The sequence below is a fragment of the Strigops habroptila genome, chromosome 3 (genome assembly GCF_004027225.2).
Source record: "Strigops habroptila isolate Jane chromosome 3, bStrHab1.2.pri, whole genome shotgun sequence".
In the NCBI taxonomy this organism is placed as follows: Eukaryota; Metazoa; Chordata; class Aves; order Psittaciformes; family Psittacidae; genus Strigops; species Strigops habroptila.
Window position 1 is genome coordinate 78,347,654 of NC_044279.2, and position 23,841 is coordinate 78,371,494.

The following is a 23,841-nucleotide window of genomic DNA, read 5'->3' on the forward strand; positions in this document are numbered from 1 at the left end:
GTGAGACCTGTGCTGCCTGGGAGCAATGTGTCTGGGGCAGACCTGGGGTGCTTTGGTGCACAATGCTGGGTGAGTAAGAGCAGACAACCTTTGTGCTGAGTCTACTCTGTAGGTAAAAACAAAGGCTTTGGTCTGGAGGACTGCAAGTCAGACATTTTTGCCACACAAAAAAAAGTGCTTCAATGGTAAAAGCTAATGTAATGAAATTGGTTTCTTATCACAGAAGAAAATATACCCTTGATTTATGAGCCTAGCCAGCAGAGATGGTGTGGCAATGTAACCAGAGATGTAGGGCAATGCAAACATGAAGTAACCATCTGTTTTGCTCTAGGCTTTAACGGACCTTGTATTTTATTTCCATTTTAAAGAGTTATCTTTACAGTCCATTTGTCCCCTCCTCTTCCTTCTCTTAGTTCATCCCCGTGTTGAAGAGTTAGTGCCCTTATAGGACAAGGTTTCAGGTAATGTTTCAGTTTTATAGCCTCAACCTTACCATGAGCAAACACTCACAGCAACCTTTAGCCTCTCTCCTTTCCCGAGTTTTGCTATTGCTAGTTTTTCACAAACAGAAGTGCACCGAGTACATCAGAGGGGCAGGCAGAGGTGAAAGCAGGAAGGGGGATAGGGAGGTGCCTGAGAGAAGGATCATACAGCCTGTCTTTGAATCTACAGGAGATCGATTTCGTCCCATCCAGGAACAAAACCAACATAGAGTATCTGAAAGGAAGAGGATCGGAAGGGAAAAATAAAAGAGCGAGCACACACAATGGGTCTAAACTAAACAATAATGAAGAAACGGATGTTGGGTCTGGCCCTTTGGCCTTTGTTTTTCTCACTTCAGCTGCTCCACCAAGTTAGTTCGAATGAGTGTAGCAACAACAATTATGTGATCAATGTGATGCTCATGAATTACTCCGACTTCCCGTCAACTACTGATAATTTGAAATTAGCTGTGAAGCAAGCCTTGAAAAGGGTACAAAATGAAGTCCACCTGACAGGTAAGGCAATGGCTGTTGGTTATCCCTCTCCTGCTGTGGTTCCTTGTCACACTTTGTGCCACAGCTTTCTACCCATCTGACCTTCAGCAAACTGCTCCTCCAACAGGCTCTCTGCTTAACTGTTCACCTTATATGGATCCTACAGAAACAACAACCTCCCTCTGTAAAAACAAGTTTTGCCCACAAGTGGGCAGAATCATATTTGCTTTCATGGTGTTTGAGCAGATTCTTCCTGCATGCTTTTCTGGAGATATTCAGTTGGGATTTGAAACCTGGGAATTGCTGAACTGGATCAGACAAGTCCAGTGATCCACCTAGTGCAGAAACTGGGATGTCCTTGCTTCCTCTCCTGACTGGATTAGCTTGTACTTTCTGAAAATAATTTTCCTCTTGACCCTATCCGTTGATCACATTATGACTTGAAGTGTGAAGAATGTGCAGTCTATATGTTTTCCCTTCATTTGGAATCATTGCAGAAGATGCTTTTATTTATTTTGGTATCTTACCTCTTCTTTCAATATCACCAATCTACTGTCACTCTCTAGAATATCATGGGGAAAAGAGGCTCCAGAGAAATTATATCTATTCCCTTTCTGCCCTCTAGTTGAAGAGATTTTGTCGATTTTATTGGAAAGCGGTCTCTCAGTTACTTCATACAGAGTCTTAGAAAATGTCTCTAATGATGGCTAACACTAAAAGTACTTTGTATTGAAAGTACTAAGACTCAGCAGCGGAAGTCAGCAGTCCACACTGGAGCAAATTTTACAGTCTCATCCTAAGTAGTGGGGGTTAGGTGGTACATGGACTTTCTAGTAGGTTTTTGGTGGGAGACAACCTAGAACAAGACTGCTCAGACCTGTGTATTAGTGGTTATGTGCAACTCATGATGCTGTTCACTTTTATGTTTGCATTACAGCAGAAAATGTTACAGTCACTGCCACCTTCCACAGCTTTACCTCATCACTCTATGTCTCACAAGGCTGTCGTACCAGCACCTGTGAAGGCGTGGAGCTCATCAAACAAATTTATGTGAGTAGCAGGCTTCTTTAAGTTGATTTCCTAAGAAGACAAGACTTGTTTCTTTCTGCGTGTATGCATGCATATGTGTCTCTGTCTTTCTTTGTTAGCTTTTGATCCTGTTGTTCAGTTTCAAACAAATTTGACAGGGAAGTGGAGTTTTCAAAGAGGAGATGTTCCTGTAGGTTTTGTGAAGACAAGCAGGCAAGTACTGGAGAGATATTCTATGAATGCTTCCTAGAGGCTGTCATTAGACGTTTGGTGGCAGTGCCAGCAGCCTTCAGCTTCAGATTCCTTTTCCTATACTTAAGTTGCCCTCCTTTTTGTATCTGCACAGCTCTTTGTGTGGCCACATGGTCAAAGCAATCCATTAAAAAAGAAAAAAAACACCAAACCACAACCAGAAAAAAAACCCCAAACAACAACTCCAAAGTCTCAAACAGCCCAAGCAGAGCAAAAAAGGCCCGTTTCCAACTGGATCAGACCCCGATCTGGTTCACCATCAGTTTACACAAATACGCAAAGGAGACAGCTGTGTGAGGATGGGAACATGCCGGCAAAGGGATTAGGCTGGCACTGATAGCAAAGAAATGCATGTGGAACTATGCCCAAAGGGCAAAGATGAAGTGCTCACTTCTCACTAGAAATCACAGAAGTCACGTGACAGAAACTGGCTGAATGCCTTAGTGTGCGGAAAAGCTTCATTTAGAACTGATATCTTACAAGAAGCTGTGTTTCAGTAGATTTTGTCATGTCTAATAACTGTTACCTTTAAGTGAAGCTTTGTCAATCCAATGTGAATTCTCAAATCTAGCAATTAATGAGCATGTGCAATAGTCTTTGATAAGAAGTCCCTCATGACACACAAAGCTACTGGTCAGGCCTCATATGGTGGTCATGGAATGTTTTAATTTTTTTCATACAAACTTCATATGCACATAACTAATTATTTTCCTGATACACAGCATCTCGTAATTCCAACCCCTCTGTCTTCTGCAAATGCAAGCACTGCTGGGGTGTGTAATTTCATATGTGCAGTTGTAGCAATTGCAACATTTTAACCCTAACTTGCTGTCTCTCCGTTAATGAAGGTCCTGTTCACAGGCACTATTCTGTCCTCTGCCTTTTCTTAGCTTTCTGTGATTCCTCCCTCCTTCACTCTAGGTTTGTTCTTTTAACCTTTCTGTAGCTCCTTTGCTACTCTGTTCTTGCTTTTGCTGGATCAATTCTGTGACTCCTTCTCAAATCCTAAAGTTTTCTTTATTTTCCCATCCTCCTCTCTTGGCCAGTCCTCTGCACTGTCCCCACTACTGACCCTTTCTGATCCCTTGCAGAACACTGGCATGCTTGGTTGTGTTGTCATAGGACCCGCCTGCACTTATGCCACCTATCAAATGGTCTCGTAAGTACCACCTCTTCCCCTAATACTGTGATCTTGAAGATATCGGTTGCTGAACAGAATTGTTTTGTGTACAACAAGCCAGCAGAGACGTTTGGGTTAGGAAACATCAGACACCTCAAGGTATGTCGTCAAGGCAGTAAGACTCCTATGCATAGACACTATGTTTGGTTGGGAGAAGAAAAGCCCATTCCAAAGCACAGTAGGTGAATGATGAAACCCCATTGCTAGCAGGGAAACTGCTAATTGCTGACTGTAAGTTGATTGATTAAGAGCTCAAAAGACTTAACTCTTCAGCAACTGCAACAGGAAAGAGATGTTAGCTTGAGGCATGTAGTCATCACAGAACTTCAGCAACGAGTGTCCTTCTGGGTGGGTGTTCAGTCACTGAGGAGGGCCTGAGTTACATGTGTCAAGAGAAGATCCCAAAATCCCAACCGTCGTCAGTAAAGAGTTTTTAGATAGGATGCAGTCAGTTTAATCCTAACTCCTCTGCCTGAGGAAGCATTCCTGAAGAATGAAATGTCTACTATTGTATTATACATCAACCTCTATGATTCTAGTCTATATTATATTATACATTAATATGTTCATTCTCAGATATTACAAAAAGTGTAAGATGAATCTGCAGACTTCTAGCATAAATCAGTTAAAAACCTCACATCAGTCATAACATACAAATACAAATTTTTACTCATGTGAATCACCTCCCTTTTAAAACTTTGGTAACCTTTCGGTTTCACCGAGAGATACTGGGAAGATGAGGCACTTCTGCCTCAAGCTTTATCTGTTTTTAGCTCTATGCTTTTCTTTGAGTGGCATGACCAGAAATGAATACAATGTTACTGGTGAATGCATGTGATTAATTTATAGTAGAATAAAAAGGCTAAATCTTTTTACCATGTAGGACCATGGTAAAATACTATGTAATATACCCTGTTTTATTCATTGTGCCTCCCAACTTTATATTTGCGTTTCTATCTGCTGGATATGGAGCTGCCCAGAGTGGTGCTAAAGTATTTTCCTCAGACTTTGACACAGATAAACCAGCATAAAATATGAGTAGGGGAAGTTTATGCAAAGCAATGAAGAACACGAACAAGCAGGCAGCTGGCTTTTGCCCATGCTGCAATAGCTTTGCAAATCAGAAAAAATGCATTACTTTATAGCACTTTCAGTGTGGGCAGGGTGGTGTGGGGAAGGTACTTCATTGGCAGTGGGCTGGGAGCGTGCAGAACCTGCAGCAGCCCGGCTGCTGCCTGTGCTTGGCTGCCACTCTCTGGGTTTCATTTTCATCTTTGGCTTGTCAGATGGACATTAAGTGACACTGAGTGTTAACTGCAAGAGCTCTATAAGCACAACGTCAGCTGGGATATGACAGAACAGTGGAAGTAACAAGCATTTGGAATGGGATGAAATTTAACAAGTCCAAATTCTGAAAATTTAATTATTTCCAAATTTAACAACTCTGCACCTAGGACAGAGTAATGCCAGGCACAAGTAGAAGTTGGGAAACGAGTGGCTGGAGAGCAGCCTTGCAGAAAGTGATCTGGTGGGGGCTGGTCAACAGCAGGCTCAACAGGAGTCAGCAGCGGTCCCTTGCAGCCCAGAGGGCAAACTGCATCCTGGGGTGCACCAAAGGTAGTATAACCAGCTGCTTAAAAGAGCTGGTTGTACTAGCAGATACAGATAATTTAATACAGATTATCATGCTGTATTCAGTGTGGCCCCACCTTAAGCACTGTGTGCGCTTCTGGGCCCAACAATTTCAGAAGGATGTGAAGGTCCTTGAATTCACGCAGAGGAGGGCAACAAAGCTGGTGAAAGGGCTGGGAGGCGTGTTCTGTGAGGAGTGGCTGAGGACTTTGGGTTTGTCTGGTTTGGAGAACAGGAGGCTGAGGGGCAACCTCATTGCTCTCTACAGCTTCCTGAGGAGAGGAAGCGGAGAGGGAGGTGCCGAGCATTTCTCATTGGTATCTAGTGATAGGAAGCATGGGAATAGTTCAAAGCTGTGCCAGGGGAGGTTTAGATTAGACATTAGGAAGCGTTTCTCTACCAAGACATTAGTCAAAACACTGGAATAAGCTTCCTAGAGAGGCGGTCAGTGCCCCAAGCCTGTCAGTGTTTAAGAGGCATTTGGGCAATGCCATTCACAACATGCTTTAGCTTGGTCAGCTCTGAATTTGTCAGGCAGTTGGACTAGATGATGGTTGTAGATCCCTTCAACTGAAACAGTCTATTCTTTTCTGTTCTAAGTTCAGACAGAATAATGTCCATTTCATTAATGAAATACTCTCCCTGGCATTCCTTATCACATCACTTGTGCCTGTTTCTGTTGCAACAAGCATAAACCCTGTAATTTGGTAAGTGGGCTTTACCTGGAAAATGAAGTTTTGTCACAATAATGCAAACCACTCTAATAGCCATGTCTTTTGCAGGCAAAATTGCCTGTCTTAAAAAAACACCATACAAGGACTAAAATATTTTGAAAGTAGTCTGATAAGAATGCAGCATCTAGGAAAATACTTTTATCCTTAAAAACTTTTTGTCTCTGTATGTAAAAATTATCTTTCTTTTACAAATTTCCTGCCAGCAGAGGGTTGCCTTGTTTTTCTTCCTGTTTGCTGCTGTTGTATAGCTCCTAAAACATGCCATAGTGAAACTAAGAGTTTTCTTTTGAGTTGTAGGAGTAAAGCTTTTTTGATGGCAAAAAGCTGTCACCCTTCAGCACTGCCCCAATAAAGAGATCAAATCCATCCCATGTTAACAGCAGCCAGGGAGCAGAATTGGATGGGTCCTCAAGTCTTTGGACTCCTGTCACAGCCCTTGGGCTGAAATGGTGCATGGTGCATGGTACCCAAAAGAGCATGAGAAACGGGGGCAGTGAAAGAAGCTGCCTGGACCAATTCGACAGGGCCTTATACTGACTTCAAATCTTCTTGTGTTCTTGAGAAGCCTTCTGTTTCAGGTTAAAATTGCCGTTAAACCAATGCAGGGCACAAGAGAAGAGGGAGATGAGGGTGGAAATCACATGGTAGCTGCCTTGGTGTGACAGCAATCTGTTCAAACTTGTCCTCTTGTCTCTCCCTCCAGATTTGAAACTGTACTGAGCCTGCCTCTGATCTCTGTAGGGAGTTTTGGACTGTCCTGTGACTACAAAGTAAACCTAACCCGCCTTCTGACCCCAGCCAGGAAAGTGACTGATTTCTTCTATTATTTTTGGGAAGAATCTCAGCTACCATTCAAAACCACAACCTGGGAATCTGTTTACATTTACAAGGGGAATGAAAACTCAGAGCCATGCCTCTGGTAAGAACTGGATCTATCTCTGACCTGGCTGTTGGTAAACTTCGCCTCCATCCTTGGATATGGCCCTTACAAGCTGTCCTTTGAGTCCTACATTTTGGCAGGTCCCCCACAGCTACTAAGGAATGAGAGAAGGAAAACATGAATTATACCTTTTAGCTGCACTGTCTATCTGAATGTTTCATTCGGACTACTTTCCAGTACGCTCAAGCTTTGGCTTTTCTTGTGGACAGCATAGCCCACATGTTGTCCCTGCTGGAAATAACTGTTTACTGCATCCTTGATGTAAATAATGTGACATGAGAGGCTCTCCACAGATGCCTTTTTAGGTCAGGTGTTATCAGGCTCTTGTAAAGTTTTTTCACACTAATGGCTTCAATCTGTGGGCACTACTGTTACTCAAAAACATTTCCAAAGTTCAAACTGTATCTTTCTTTGAACAAAATGACCCTCAATGATTGCAGAGTTTAAGCTATGCTCTCACTGGTTTGGAGCAAAGGAGGCAGAAATGTCAGCCTGTACTTGATTCTCAAGAATGCTGGATTTTCTCCTTGGCTAAAATCAAAGGCTTTTTTTAGTCAAATAGGCTCTTCAATATACTGATATTTGTCACTACTCTTCTATTATTGACTTTTATTTAATTTTCAGCTTGGAGTGTTTCTATGCTCCTTTGATTTTTTTCTCAATTCTGGGGCATAAAATTCTGAGTAAGTGAAAAAAAAAACAAAACACAAAAGAAACAAACTCATTTCTTCTAATAATTGTATAAATGCTGCCAAGAATTCATGGAAATAACTATTATTTATCTTTCTAATTCATAACCTGAGGAACTTGCAGAATTTTAAGTTAAATTTATGACTGTTTTCTTCAGAGTGATATAAGCATGTACTTACAGAACGTTTTGTATACAGAATGTGGGTGGTTTTTTCTTTCTGAATTAAGGGGCATAAAAACCAATTTCCAGTTCACTGTTTTGTGGATATTTAGGGTCTTTTATTATTTGCTTCTTCTTTTTTAGTATAGATAGCAACTTGCTCAGATAATGCTATGATTACCTCTCTTTGATGCTTTGAAATATCAGTGCACTTATCTCTTACTACACTCCCTATTTCTGCATGTTTACAGCTGTAGTTGCTGAATACAACTACGCATACTTTAGCTAAATCCCTTTAATCCTGCAGGTTTCATATCTTTCAGAGAAGTGTATGCATGTAAATTATTTACCAAGTATTTCTTACTTTGTCTTTATTAATACTTCTGTTCAGGATCTTATTTATGACTTCAGAATTGTTCACGTTCCTTTTCTTTATTGTTAAATTAACAAAAAATTTTAAATTAATTTTGTATGTCTGCCCGTTTTTCATCCTAATATAGTTGTAAGAATGCACCTCATTCTGCTTTAATAGAAACTGTCAGCCTGAAAGTGTATGAACTGTCTAATTTAAAAAATCAAGATTTGCTAAAGCACAAGTTATACTGCATGGGCTAATTGTTTTCCCCATATACGTATCCAAATAAGTGAATACCCACAGTGATAGCTAAATCAGGTTATGTCTCAACTATGGATATGTTCCTGTAAATTAATGGTTAATGATTCTGCTCCTATAAAAATATGGGAAGCAAAACCTACTTAGTAGTTTGTAGGAGTGGGATCTCAGTGTTGCTAAATGAAAAGTTAAGCATTTTGAAAACAAAGGGATTTCTTTTGGTTTTCCCTCTGCATTAACTTTATTTCAGATAGAATGTCTCTTCTCAGATACAACATGCTGAGCCAAGAATAGGATTTAGGAGTTGGCTGGTTTTAGTTAGCTTTTACTCAGTTGTGTTTTTTGCTGTCTTCACTTCTCCCTTTCAAGATTTAACTAAGTATAGGGGTTTTTTGTTGCTACTTTCCTTCCTTCACTTCTCTCACAGTCATGGTACATGTGTGTTTTCTATCTCGGTTCTTTCTGCAGCTCCCTTTTACTCCTTTGAACCTTCATATATGTCTTCTAAGATAACCACTGATGTCTTAAACAGCAGAGTTTCCTGGGTCTGCCTCGCAGTTAGTCTCACTGTTATTTCCCCGTATCCCTGATTTCCTTTCTTAATTGTTAATGTCTTATTACATCATTTGTACAATCATGTTCAAATACCTCTGGGTGACTTTCCAAATACTTCTAAGTCTTTTACGGCCCCTATTGATTTTCCCTCTTCTATTGCTGCAGAAAAAAATGTTCCATACCGCCTTACAAACCCTCTTGTGTGCTGTAAACAGCCTATCTCACATTTTGGCTTATTTAGGAGAATGTGAGGAATTATCCATTTTCTGACAGTATCTGTGCTCCCTTGTGTCAGGTATATTAATGCGCTAGATGCTGGAATCACACTCTTCTCTGAAAAACTGAAGTACAAGGAGATTTTAAGGACTCCAGAGCAGCTTAAAAAAACCGTGAAAGATACAAACCGAAATAGCAATGGTAAGGGGGAGGGGGGGAGGAGGAGGAGAGGAGGGGGCCGAGGGTGCACTGTTCCCTGTTGGTAAGTTGGTTTTCCCAGGAAATTAAACATCTCCCTTGGTTACATTTTAGGGATAGACTTTCCACAGAAATGATGGAGAAAACAGATGATGCACCATTTCACATGGATGTAAACAAATGGCACAAAGTTCCTAGAGTCCTCTCTCCATCCCCACAAAAAATGGGGGAAAATCCTGATTCCAGAGATCCTTTGGGGTGAATTATCCCATCTAGGCGCAAGATTTAGAAATCCAGAAATCACAACTCCTCCAAAGAAGGGTCCTTAAATACTATAAGAATGCTTAGCTTTCTAACATTCCTGTGTTTGCAGCCCTGGTATGTATATGGGCCTCAGTTGTGCCATCAAGGGGCACTTCTGCTAGAAGTGACCCATCTAAACTAGAAAAATGGCTGAATAAATACCTCATCTCCTAAGAATAAGCACCTGGCATCAGCAGGCCAGGTGTGCAAGAGTAAGAAGTAAGCCAATGATACTATTACTTGAAAGCCATTTAACTGAGAAATGTTCATATTCAGTAGCCCATATGGCACCAGAACTGGTAATGCCTATTTGAGTGGGATAATGGTAGTGCTCTGGTGCAATCAGACAGAAAATGGTGCAGGTGTTGAGGCATCTTTTACTACTTTCCCTCAAATATCCCTGTCTTACTGCAGAGAAGCTGTAGTTCTGTGCCTGAGTCCCAGCACAGTGCAGTTAATGTGCTTTAGCCCAGCATTGCTCTCCTGCCTACTACTCAAGCACGGGGGAGCAGGCAAATGTCCTGTTCTTGTCTGTACCTTTCACCAATCTGTCTCCATTTTTGCCCAATCTGTAGTGATCATCATGTGTGGCTCTCCATCTGATGTCAGCACAGACCTAGGGATGGAGGAAGTGGATAAGGACATTGTTATCATCCTGATAGATCTCTTCAAGTAAAGTATCACCTTTGCTTTTCCTCTTCCTATTTTTCCTATTTTTGAAGGATAGAGCTAATAGAAATAGTAGAGTGGAACTGCTTGGTTGAAGAAATGCTTTCTCAAAAAATGTTTTCCATTGCCATCTTCCCTCGTGTCTTGCCATTTATCTAAGCCGCTTAGTGTTCAATTCGTGGCACATCCTCTACAACATCCCCTTTAGTGCACATAATATTCTTCTAAGACAGTGACAGAGTAGGTAGGGATAATGTCATCCTGTGGACTCATCAGTGCAGGAAGCCATGAGAGAACCAAACAGCCAGAATGGTCATGAACTGTTCATATGAGATAATGTATATTTTTCATACGCTCTGCCCAACCAGACAATTATGTAAATGTGGCTTACAGTATATTTTCGTAGGCTTCATTGAGTGCATTTTAAAATTATTTAAAAGTGGTACAACTGTGCCTTCCACTGTATAACTCTTGCATTTTATAACTATCTCTTCAATGTCTTTATAACTACATAAATCTAACTTTTCAGAGGCATTTCTTAGTGTACAAGCTAATTTTTATGTTGTTCGATTTCATCTTTATATTACTAATTACAAAGTCTTTATAGATGAAGACTGATATAAATTGGCCTTATCAATGGTAGCCTCAAAAGCTTTGTCTGTATATGAGGACCAAGAGCTGATCTCTGGCCCTAAGCCTAAGTGACACAGCACAGCTCACATCCATATGGCTAAGTCTAGATGCCCAAACTGCTTTTTGGGTATGGCTTCAGACACTGTAGCAAGACACAGTCTGAGAGAAAGCTAGAACGAAACTATGCCCAGGACTCTGCTGGCAGCTTAATAGTATGGATGATCACAAGGCAAATATATGTGTCCGTACCTTGATCTTACTTATTTCACTTTTGATATAGCAAAAGAACCCCTGAAGTTCCAGTGCCTGTGGGGCTTCCCAGCCCTCATATCTAAAGCTGACCTTGACAGGGTAGGGCTGAGGAGCTTTGGATGAAGACCTTAGGCCCACTGTAGGAGAGGGTCAGGTTCGAGACCATCTTAAGAACCTGAACATGCACAAGCCCATGGGACCTGATGAAATCCACCCACGGGTCCTGAGGGAGTTGGCGAATGAAGTTGCTAAACCACTGTCCATCATATTTGAAAAATCCTGGCAGTCAGGTGAAGTACCTGATGACTGGAAGAAGGGTAATATAAGCCCCATTTTCAAGAAGGGGAAGGTGGAAGACCCGGGGAACTACAGACCAGTCAGCCTCACCTCTGTGCCTGGCAAAATCTTGGAACAGTTTCTCCTGGAAAGCATGCTAAGGCACATGAAAAACAACAAGGTGGTTGGTGACAGCCAACATGGCTTCACTAAAGGGAAATCCTGCCTGACCAATTTGGTGGCCTTCTGTGATGGGGCCACGGAACTGATGGACAGGGGCAGAGCAGTTGGCGTCATCTACCTGGACTTGTGCAAAGCGTTCGACACTGTCCCGCATGACATCCTTGTCTCTAAATTTGAGAGACATCAATTTGATAGATGGACCACTCAGTGGATAAAGAACTGGCTCGATGGCTGCATGCAAGGAGTTGTGGTAAATTTCTCGATGTCCAGTTGGAAACCCGTAACAAGTGGTGTCCCTCAGGGATCGGTATTGGAACCTGTCCTGTTCAACATCTTTGTCGGCGACATGGACAGTGGGATTGAGTGCGCCCTCAGCAAGTTTGCTGACGACACCAAGCTGTGTGGTTCGGTTGATACGCTGGAGGGAAGGCATGCCATCCAGAGGGACCTTGACACATTTGTGAGGTGGGCTGATGCCAACCTTACGAAGTTTAACCAAGCCAAGTGTAAGGTCCTACACCTGGGTCGGGGCAATCCCAGGCGCTGCTACAGGTTGGGCGGAGAAGAGATTCAGAGCAGCCCTGCGGAGAAGGACTGGGGGGTGTTGGTTGATGAGAAGCTTAACATGAGCTGGCAGTGTGTGCTTGCAGCCCAGGAAGCCAACCGTATCCTGGGCTGCATCAAAAGAAGCGTGACCAGCAGGTCAAAGGAGGTGATCCTGCCCCTCTACTCTGCTCTTGTGAGACCTCACTTGGAGTACTGTGTACAGTTCTGGTGTCCTCAACATAAAAAGGACATGGAGCTGTTGGAGCAAGTCCAGAGGAGGGCCATGAGGATGATAAGAGGGCTGGAGCACCTCCCGTATGAAGACAGGCTGAGAGAGTTGGGGCTGTTCAGCCTGGAGAAGAGAAGGCTGCGTGGAGACCTCATAGCAGCCTTCCAGTATCTGAAGGGGGTCTATAAGGATGCTGGGGAGGGACTCTTCCTTAGGGACTGTAGTGGTAGGACAAGGGGTAATGGCTTCAAACTTAAACAGGGGAAGTTTAGGTTAGATATAAGGAAGAAGTTCTTTACAGTGAGGGTGGTGAAGTACTGGAATGGGTTGCCCAGAGAGGTTGTGGATGCTCCATCCCTGGCAGTGTTCAAGGCCAGGTTGGACAGAGCCTTGGGCCACATGGTTTAGTGCAAGGTGTCCCTGCCCATGGCAGGAGGGTTGGAACTAGATGATCTTAAGGTCCTTTCCAACCCCTACTATTCTATGATTCTATGATTTTATTATTAATGACTTCAGTCATTTAACCTTTGGATCTAAACTGGAGCCTGTGGCTCAAATTCTAACAGGATCTTCTTTGCCCTGTACACTTTCAACTTCACCGTATGTATTTTTCAGAAGTGCCTCTAAGAACTTTAGACTTTCACCACTTTACTCAGGCACTAGGAATACCCAGTTGCTTTTCCTGAGGCAACTGGACACAATTCCTGTTTCTTTGCAAATGCACAATGGGGGCTACATATGTCAGTGCTTTTACTTGCTGGTAAATTTGGCCTGTATAATTGTTGCCTCACAATAGGTGAGGGCAGCTAGGGGCTTATCTGCTATGATATGCATCCTTCTGATATATCCAGCTGCCTCAGCCCATTTTATATGCTGTCCTCCTTAAATTTGCTACATACCCCTGATTTTGCTGAATAACTCAAATCATGTTCTTCTTCTTAAAACAGAAACAAAATACAGACAATGTGTTAGATGTAAACTCAAGCTGTAGAAGACAGTAGAGAAGGTCTCATGCTTCTGTAGGAGGCAGCCAAAGTGATGGATTTAAAGTTTCTTCAGCTCTGAGCCCTCTGGCAGCCAGAACACAAAGACAGTGTTTAAACCTCCCTCAGGGGAGGTGGGATGGTGTAGGGTTATCCAGTCTGGTGGAGTCTAACTAAGTTTCTTTTTCACCTGGCTTGTTCAGTCCAAGCCTGAATGAGGAGCATTTAGAAATTCTTGAAGGTGAAAAGTGCAATGTAAAAGTCCGAACGTTCAGGGAAAGGCAGGGACAGGACTCTGGTGTCAGGATTCCATCTGATGGCTTTGGATTAGAGCTTGCAGTGTCCAAAAATTCTTAATATAATACTGAATGAACAAATAAAAGCATGATCAAACATGAATAATAAGAGAAGGCTCATACATTTTTTATTTTTAATATATCTGGCTATAGCAATGACAGATGCTGCCACTTGACACTAATATCTACTGCTAAATTCCTCTGTAACATGTGAATCCAGTCATGGCCAGTCTGCAAAGCACTTCCAGATGGCCTGTCAGGGTGATGAAACCAAAGATACCTGAAAGCTACAACCTTTTCTGCTTATCTTAGCATAGTTTTCAAGTTCACACAGTTTTCCTGAATTTTCCTAGCTTACTGAATTAAACAAACAAATCAATATGCTACTCTCTGCACCTCTGATTGTTTCATGCCCTCCTGTTAGATGCTTTTAATGCAAATCCTGCTGTGATTTCTAGCAAGAAATACCAAAATTAGAGGAACTTGCACAAGAGTGCGGAAGAGGTCAGAAACATGCACAATAATATGAAGAAACTACGGATTGCAGTACTGGGGATTCCAAGAAGAGAATCAGTTTTAATAAAGTCCTGCTTGAAAGAATAGGAAATAAATAGAACAGAAAGCAAACAGTTACAGTAATAACAATAATTCGCTGCAACTTTTGAGTTTCAGATTGCCAGATCTCTGTGATATTACCTTTTAATGTAGTTAAGCACAGAAGTTGGCATCTGAAAAATGAACAACATCATAGAGTTTTGTCCATGATGAAATCTTATTTTTACAACTATTGTTTTAACCTGTTAAATAACAGTGCTGCTGGGAAGAGTAGAGTAATTCTGTCATGGTTACCATTGCCCCTGTGGCTGATTGTTTGTGGGGTTCTTGTGCTTTGCTTTGCAGTAATATGTACTTCAGGAACAACACCTCAGCCCATTACATGCAGAATGTACTTGTCCTGACTCTGACACCAGCTAATTACAGCTCGAATACTGTAACGACTGAGGATGCCGCCCTGGTAACCACACTATTTTATATCTGACTAATGCATTCAGTTCATTCATGTTCATGCACTAGGAAATAAAAACTGAAAATGCAGCTGTAATCATCCCCCATCATGCTTGTATGCTGATATTTTCTTACGTTATCACAGGATGACATTTTGTCCTGCTGTAATGTTGTAAAAATATAATATCATAAGGCAAACATGCAGGCTCTTATATTCCTGCTTTGTGAAGTTCAACTCAAGCTTTTAATTTGGTATGCACATGTCATGTTCACTGGGTGTGAGGGAGATTTATAGGTGCATGGCCTTCTGACTCCACTTCTGAGTGACTGACAGTCTTATATGTAGCTGCAAGGCATCACTGGAGGGAGATCTATACGTGTAATTGAGATGTGAGCATGGAAAGTTCAGAACTAATAAATGTTGACTGATTTTTGTGTACAGATACGTATAAGCAGTGGCAACCATTGCTGTTTCTGTCCAGGGGCTTTCCAGTTAAACTTCAAATATAGGATTTTATTGTTGTTGTTTTTCTGTAGGAAACACGTATTTTCTTCATTTCCTGGAAAGCAGAAACTGTGCAAACACTGTGTCTGCTTAGTGAAACTGATACTCCTGCCATCTGCCCAGGAACCAGACTCTATATGTAGAGTTCCTCCCAGGATTTGTGGCTTTGAGTGCCAGCTCTCCAGTAGGCAGCCCGAAGATTCTGGCTGGATTTACAGGGATTTCAGATCCCCCAGCCTGGGCTCAACACTTTCTGGGTGCCAGCTCTATGGCAGGCTGCTGGAAATTCTGGCACAGCTCCTTGTCCCTGAGCTGTGGCCATCTGGAAGTCCAGACTTGCTGGCACCACACCAGATTATTTGCGCAGAAAGTCTAATCCAAAGACAGGGACTTTGGGTCCTGCTGAGCAAGCCTGCTCAGAACCTACAATGTAGGATTTCTTGAATCCTTTGTATCAGGATCAACATGCCAGAGCTTTACATTGGCCTTTTACAAGTTTTCACCACTTCCCTGTCTTCATACACCAAAAATATATTTGTTTACTTTTATTTTTCCAAGTGAGAACATTGATGTGGCTTTGCCCATCTACTTACTCAGTGTTCAGCAGATTCTGGTCTTCCATGCTGAAGCTTTTGCCAAAAGGAGACCGCCACAGGTATTGTAGTTTTAAGGTAGACACGTGAACTCTCAAATTGCCATTTTTCTTTTTCTCCTGTTGTAGGTGGAAGATGACTTTATTGTTGGATATTTTAATGCAGTCTTGCTGTTTGGACATATTCTGAAGAAATTTATATCTTCCCAGAGCCCAGTGTCACCTCTTAGTTTCATCAATGAATCCCGAAATATCACTTTTGAAGGTAAAAAAAAACAGTCCTGTGTAGGGTTCACTAAATTGATGAAGGGAAAGAAATCTGGTTTTAAGCATTCTAACTATAAGTCACTTCTACATTAAACAAGTCAAAGCCCTTCAATGAGTTTTATTCCAAGCCTTTTTTCTTTTTCTATCATTTTTTTCCAAGGATGTTATCTTCAATATTAGCAGAAGCACTACGTAGCAGTTGTGCAGAATCATCTCAGTGTACACCACACAGAAGAGAGAGGAAGTCTAAAAGACAATAATTTGTAACATTACAATTAGCAACAGGCTGAGGACCAGACTCCTTTCTGGGCTTTCCTGCTACTTTGAGGTACAAAACACATTTAAAGAATGTTGCTGCCTAAGGAGGGCTAGGGGCAGGAGGAGAGACAGAGCTTCCCAGCCAGCAGAGGTGGAGGACAGGGCCCAGGGCCAGAAGCTGGTGTCATTCTTTTGACAGAGCTGAACTCTCTATAGGGAGACTATTTGGAGAATGAGAAGGGAGCTGGAAGAGTGAGGCATATAGGTAGGTTTTGGGGTCCATGCTTCCTCCGGAGGCAACCTGGCATTCAAGTTGTTAATTTGCAACAGTAACATTCCTAAGCTTTCCCTAAAGGTCTAGTCTTGACTTGAGGCCAGAACGTATGAAATATGATTGCAGTTCAAAATGACATCCACTTAGGCTGCTTTAATGAAATAGTTTCAACCTCTTCAACCAGTTTACAAAGGCTTGGGTGCCTGCAATGAGTGTAAGCCAGCTAGCAATGGGTTGGCTCTTAGTCAACTTTCTTCTTGTTCTCACAGGTTGTCTAGCACCACTGGGCTTTTGTAGACCACAGGCTTAAAATCACAGAATTTGATTATTAGGAGAAGACAGAGGCAAGACTTAGATAAAGAAGGGACAACATTACCTCTCTGGAGGCAAGGTCCCCGCTGTAACTTCAATTCAGAGATCTGTACCAAAATGATGACTCAAAGCTTTGTGTTTATGTCCCACCTGCTTTCAGCCAACACATTTGTAGAAGTTTCCCAAATTTTCCTAATATGGCCTAACAGGTTTTAGGCTTATCTTTGTTTAACTATGGTATCCCAAACCTGTCAAAATACGGTTTACTAATTCCTCCTGGAGACAGCATCTTTTTTTGAGTATCAGTAAACTCATCTGCTCAATTTCACTTCAAATTTGAAATGTAAGTTGCACAAACTTTTTTCACTTATCCAAAATCAATCTTTCACTGTAATGCTTCACATCAGTTATAGGTTTAATTAAAAAAAAAAGAAAAGGTGTTGAACCTCCTTCATTCTTTCTTGTGCTGGAGCCTGGGAGAGCAGGGAGTCCATACAATAATTATTTTGATATTAAGAAGGTGGACCATGAAAAACTTAGCATCAATTTTTGAGATGAAAAGGGAGAAGGTCATTCCTGAACTAAAATAATGGCGCTGAACTTCAAGAAAATAAAATAAGTCATCAGCAACAGCAGCAAAAAGCAATCTGAAACTGATCAAAAAGACTCTTCTGACAAAAGAAGGGAAAAAAATGAAGGTGAGACTTTCAGGAGTGGTGGGTATTGGCTAAGCTTGTGCACTTGGTGAAATGACTGACTTCATGAGAGCAAAATGAAGCCATGCTGAGGGACTTAGGAAGTTTCACCTTAAAATCCTTGGAATGTGCTACATAGGCAGTTTCTCAACCTGCACATTTGCTGACATACAGGGGCAGGAGGCTAAAAGGGAAAAAAAATGGTTAAAATAGCATTATTAGAGCCAAGCAGGTCGGTCTTAAAAAAGTAACGGGAATGAAAGTATCTCTATGTTTCCTTTCTTGCTGATAGATTCAAACTGTGGGTGGAAACAGGCAAAATGTCCCTACAAGTGAGGCTACTCTGACATTCTTGGTATGCTGAAGAAACTTGACAAATATATTTTTCTATAGCTAGAGGGAGACTTTCCTCTTCTGTGCAGTCAGTTCAACACCTGCTATTGGATTTTGTAGAGAAAATGTAGTATGCTATTAAGGCAAAAGTAGCTCTAACACTGAGCTGATATGTATTCTAGCATGCACATGAAGAAGATGAATACCCTGAGCATCAGAAATCCTTGTATTTATCCCATCCTTCCTGCCACATACTTGTGTTTCTGAGAACGCAGGTGCTCTAATTCCTTATGTCTGCAGGTGTACTGGGTCCTGTGACTTTGGATGAATTTGGAGACATTGATACGAATTTGACACTGCTGTACACGTCACAGACTGAAAATCATGTACGTATGTCCAGGGAGCAACTGTTTGACCTTATGTGTGAAGGGAGAAACAAAACACCCTGTACTATTGCATAAGAATGATGAAAATAACCACAACAGAAGCGGTGGCGTGCCAAGGCATGCTGTACATGCTGGGAGGGGGTCACAAGAGTTGTGCTGGAGATTGACAGGGTTGATGTCATCTGGTGATTCAGTAAGTGAAGTACAGCTGGTACTTTGTGGGATTGATACATTTCTTTTCAGAGAGAGGGGACGAATGAGGAGGAATATGGCAGCTAAAGATATGTCTAAGCTGACGAATGAACCACTGTAGCAGAAAGAGCAAGAATTATTTGAGTTTGGGCAATACACTTATTACTGGTAGTTTGAAGCAAGGGACAAAAGAAGGAGAGCACAGCTGCTGACTGCATTTCTTCCCTCCTTCACCCATAGTTCAAAACTCTTCTATATTTCAACACTCACAACAATGAGACACGCATGGAGACTGCCAGTCCGGATTTTGTCTGGAAGAACCACAAGCTGCCCAGTGATACTCCAAGCACTGGTGAGATACCCATTAAACCTACCTCTTTGAAGGCAAGTCACACAATCCTGAGATCCACCTGATGTCAATCCAGCACACTACCTTCACACTGCCCCAGCCAGTGATGGCAGGAGCTGGGGGCAGAACAGCATCTTTCCTTCCACCCATGTTCTTTGCATCCAGCTCAGTTCTAAATGTGCATTTCTGCTTAGGAGCTGCTACGAAGTCACTTATAGACTCCGTACTGTACCAGTGATTGTAGGGAACACCATGGTGTGTTTTGGAAGAGGTTACCTCTGAACATAGAACCTTCATTAGAAGATGGTGTGAATTGCTTAAAAGACTGTTAAGGAAAGGCAGCAGAGTTAAGGTTATGATGAGTTATCTGACTCTTCATTGCAGCCTGGTGGCTTCTGCTTGCCCCTTTATCCTTGTTGAGGAGAGGACACAGCACAGTGCATATTCAGGGTGCTTCTATGAAGGGGTCTCTTAGAAGAGCTGGTGCTTTGCAAAAAGACAATGGGAAACTAGGTTATCGCTCTATCTACACTCGAACTTTAAATCTGAAATCCCAGAAATCACCACCTCTTGAGTTTTTGATGACTCCTGGATAGAATGGATGAACCCTCTTGTTATTCAGCACAGCAGAGTACAACCTTGTCAATCTGATCAGATTGAGATTATTTCCCGAATTAAACTGCTGCCACATGGTTATTGGCGATGGAAAGGTATATGCTTCAGGGTATGATCTGCAGGATAAAAATTACTGCAGTGGCAGTGGTTGCAAGGGCCAGTGCACGGTGGGTTAGTATTCACCTGAGTCATTCTCACCAGTGAGTGTCCAAAGTGCCACTGTTAAAGTTCTCTGCTAAAGGCCTCCAATAGTTTGCTGTATTGCTTACCTCTGTTAGGGAATAGGTAAAGCAATAACTGAAGAAACAAACACCTCCTGCTAACTAGGAGTCCACTCACAGTAAGGTGGTACATGGATTTAAACATTTTTATTCCTCAGTAAAGTGAATTGGATGTCTTCAAATCAGGGCTTACCCCTCCTAAGAGAAGCAGGACACATGGGAGCTGCCAGAGGCAGGTAGCAGCACTGACGCAACTCCAGTTAGACGGCTCTGGAAAAAGCAGAGGGAGTTCAGTGGAGCTTTTATTTTTCATATCTGGTCAAATCTGTAGTCTCCCTTGGTACAGCCATGAGTCCTGCTTGTGCAGAGACAGCAATGCTGCACAGGTCAACCACAGGGTGTCCCTGCAGCTCCCCAAGCCATGTGCTGCCTGGTTGCAGTCTTCTTAGTATTGTTCTATCCCTTGGGCCCCCCAACATGCTGTGTTGTCAATGGATCTTTGTATCTTTAAAACATTCCCCTTAGTGTGTCCTTGTTTGAAGCTGCTATACAAGGGCAAAAGGAAAATGGAAATTGCAGAAAGCCAGTGTCTACAAACCAGTAGCTTAATATTCTGCACTTAACGTAGGCCTGACTTTGTGGCCAAGCTATACTAAACCAAAGTAAAACCACCTCCCACAGGCACTTGATTATTTTGTTTTCACATTTTTGAACCTTCCTTTAGTGTGAGTCTAAATAAATACATTCCCCTAAAGAGCAACTTTTTATGGCCAAAGTTTAAGTAATCGCCATGCTTTGCCAAAGCCAGTCAAAACTTTCCAATCAGAAATATGTTTTTTCCTCCAGGGAGGTGAACAGACACAGCAACCAGAACTCTGCTTCTTCCTAAGCTGTAATTGAGAAGAGCTGACCCAGTTCTGCTACCCTCCTTCCTCCTGGCAGCCCGTAAAGAAAGGGGTTTCATCCACATTTTCTCATTACTCAGAAAGTTTTAACCCTTGCTCTAAACACGGATAAGGTCAGCCGCCATTACACAAAGGTTTCTGGTTCCAGAAGATCTGAAAGTAGTTAATTTGTGATGCACTCTCCCTTTGCATGTTATAATACTAAAAGCCAGGTGGTGGTAGCAGAGCCTCAGGAACGGGAAATGGTGGTGCCACCGCACTTCCAGGGGAAAATACAACCTGCTGATTGTTAAGCAGCAAACCACGATTCACGCAACTGAAGTTTTAAAGAATTCGTACGAAATGCACATTCTCATGCTTTGCACATTCTCATGTATCTGTCCTTTTGTTAGTGGTGACTTATTGTCATTTCTTGGTGGAGGGAAACATTCTTACTGACAGTTTTCAATGTAGCATCAGACTAATATTAAGTTACTAGGAGCCCCTGAGACTGATGCTGGGGTGAGCACAAAGAATGAAGGTGGGGAGACGTGATACACAAGAAAAATCAAAGCCAGAAAGCTAGGTCCAAATCCCAGAGGAGTTCCTAAATTGAATTCTATGTCAGATGCAGACACACTGGTATACTGAAAATCCCTGCTCAGTTGCTGCCTGATTCTGAGGGCAGCTAGTGTGTGTTGTGTTGCTTTTTATGTATTTATTAATTTTTACACTTGATCATTTTTCTGTGTGCCTTTATTTCTGTTTCTGAGAACAGGCAGAAGTGCATTAGCCTCTAAGACTGAGTAGCTCCACTCTTTTATTATCCATAACCTATACGGCAATCTGAAAAAAACCAGATTTGCCTCTCTCTTCTTTCCCTGAGAGACTTGCTCAGTAGAGTAGGCACACTCCAGATATGTGGCCACCACATGAAGGTCTGCACTAATGACCTGTTGCTCTTCAAAGGAAGTTGGTGGCTGCAATTTTCCTTCCAAGTACACCTGAGCTCCAAGAACTGACCCAAAACAGGCTTCAGGTTGCTTTTCCACATTTAGACAATCAGAATTACAACCTTAAATAGTCAGTTCCCAGCCTTGTCTGTCCTGCCTGCCTGCTCAAGATTAGGACACTCATGTGCTCTGTGTTTTTGGGTCTAAGTCCTCAGGTGCCTGAACAGCCTGATTTTCAAATTGTTTGGTCCTGGCAGCTTCCAAGGACTTTACTAGCTTTGTGCTGTCACCAGATTAATTTCCCTCTATAGCATATGAATTTGTTATTGAAGAGTACAGTCCACTCAGCAGCACTTGTCTTCCCTGTTCAGAAATGAATTCGCAGTCTCCAAAGGTCTGTCTACAACTGCTATAGAATGACTTTAAACAACTGGGCCAATAAGGGGAGAACCCATGTGTGAAATGTTAAAATCTGTACTGTGCCAGTGACTCTGATTTCAAATGGCCAACTGCTTACCCCATCTACATCCGATCCCGCAGAAAGTTGCATCCAAGGTTTGCCTCCACCAACCACTCTTATGAAGTTATTGCAAGGAGAAGTTTGGCTGCTTCATTTTTTAAAATGTGGTTACTAAGAAAAGTAATCTTTATTCCTGGACTATCCTAGTTTGTTTTTAAAGAGAACACCTGGAAACTGCTGCTGAGTTGATGTGAGATTTAGTGCTGTTAAATTCACCTCCCATCTGGGTGTCCTTACAGAGAGCCCCTCCCTTAGGCAGCAATTTAAGACTGCACTGCTCCAGGTTGTGCTTCATCCTGCACATGTCATCTTTAGGCAGTGCTGGAATTTAACAAAGCCTCTCAATTTGGATGTGACCAAAGAGTATCGATCTCAGATACTGTGACTTGCACATGTGTGGGTGAGCATAATTTCTTAAATATAATAGTGGTTTTCAGCATCCTCTGTCAAGTTGTTTATTTTTCAATTTTCTTTTTGCAGGCCCACAGATCTTGACTATTGCTGTCTTTACACTCACAGGAATTGTGATTCTGGTTCTGATCATCTCTTTGCTGATTCTAAGGTACCAATGCCTTTGGCCTTCAGTTCGTACTTGAACAGTTTTCCTCCTAGGGCAATGCCTTTGGTCTCTCTTGAAGAGACATTCATTAGCTTACCTGGGTGGTTGCCCTCAGTGTGAACTCTTTAGTATATGCTAGGTAGTGTTTGCATCCATAATGTTGTTATGTCAGGTTAATAATCATGGAAGAAGATGCAGCAAGGCTCAGAAGTTTTGCATCTGCTAAAAAGCTCTGATTCCTGTACACGCACAGAAGCATATGTCTCAGACCAGTCTTCAGAGTTTTTCCACTTTACTGCCCATCTTTAGCTTAGTTGGGTTCATTTATGTTTGTTTTGCCTATTGGTGACATAAAAGTTCAATCTAGAAAGAAATATTTGTCTTGAGTCACTGTAGGAGTCAAAACACCACCATGTTTTTATTGCATGGATCCATCCTATCTTTCAGTTTCCTCTGACTCAGTTCAACTCCTCACACACCAACTTCATTAGCAGCTAGAATTTCATGAGTATAACACAGTTCAGCTTTATCATGGTGGAAAAAGCAGAAGTAGAAATCAATGATGTCTCCTTTTGCTGGAAGAAATGCCACCCCCCTTTCCAAAGCATATGGTTTTCTTTCATATTAAAAAAACCCAGTTCTTACTGCAATTATTGGTCTTCCCTTTCTTATACATGTGTACGTTAAAATATATTGGAAAAGTGAAAATCTGTTTTGTTAGTCAATACCACCCATGAGTTCTCCTGTTTGGAGCATTTGCCAGCAGTCATCAGTGTGTTAGGATTCTCCTGCAGCCTCTCCAGTCAGTCCTGTGCTGGGTTTTTTTTAACAGAGGAAGGATTTGCACAAGCAAGCAGATAGTTTGATGAATACTAGTTTTCTCTAAGAGAAGACAGTGTCTGTTCTGAAGTTCTGCAAGGGAGACAGCAGATTCCTTCTTCCTGTTCCAAGGGCTCTTCCCTCATTTCTGCTAAATGTGCAGAACACAGGCCACCCACAAAAAGGCAACTTGTCTCAACGCTGTTGTTACCTCCTCTTCTGGCATGGTATTCACACCAGTTCTTACCATCTAGTGTTGATGGTAGGACTTCCTTTGGTTTGCATTCGTTCATGGGGCCTCCTTTCAGAGTACCTTCAATAACATGGAGGAAAAGGTATGTAAAATCCAGACGGCCCTTCGTACTTTAAATTGGTCTGACATCCCTTAAGACTGGCAATTGCCTAGCAGTTGTTCTGCTAAATCTGTTCTTCTGCTATATCTATGGAATTGAATGGGTATTTAGGCTTTTCCAAAGCTAAGGGAATTAGAGCAGCCTCAAACTGGAAAACTGTATGAAAGGCCATGGGGCTTGTGCTCAAGCTTTGCCATCCTGAC

General features: G+C 42.1%; 1 protein-coding gene across 1 annotated transcript in view; it reads left to right on the top strand.

Moving 5' to 3' along the window:
* The first annotated feature begins 787 nt into the window (after window positions 1–787).
* Window positions 788–23,841, top strand: part of GUCY2C (guanylate cyclase 2C) — a 44,991-nt gene continuing 21,937 nt past the window's right edge. The window contains exons 1-11 of the mRNA XM_030479498.1: window positions 788–998; window positions 1,915–2,027; window positions 3,350–3,417; window positions 6,508–6,723; window positions 9,058–9,179; window positions 10,055–10,151; window positions 14,447–14,561; window positions 15,778–15,913; window positions 18,088–18,173; window positions 18,606–18,717; window positions 22,388–22,469. Coding sequence (XP_030335358.1) covers window positions 788–998; window positions 1,915–2,027; window positions 3,350–3,417; window positions 6,508–6,723; window positions 9,058–9,179; window positions 10,055–10,151; window positions 14,447–14,561; window positions 15,778–15,913; window positions 18,088–18,173; window positions 18,606–18,717; window positions 22,388–22,469 — 1,358 coding nt within the window. The remainder of the gene's footprint in view (window positions 999–1,914; window positions 2,028–3,349; window positions 3,418–6,507; window positions 6,724–9,057; window positions 9,180–10,054; window positions 10,152–14,446; window positions 14,562–15,777; window positions 15,914–18,087; window positions 18,174–18,605; window positions 18,718–22,387; window positions 22,470–23,841) is intronic.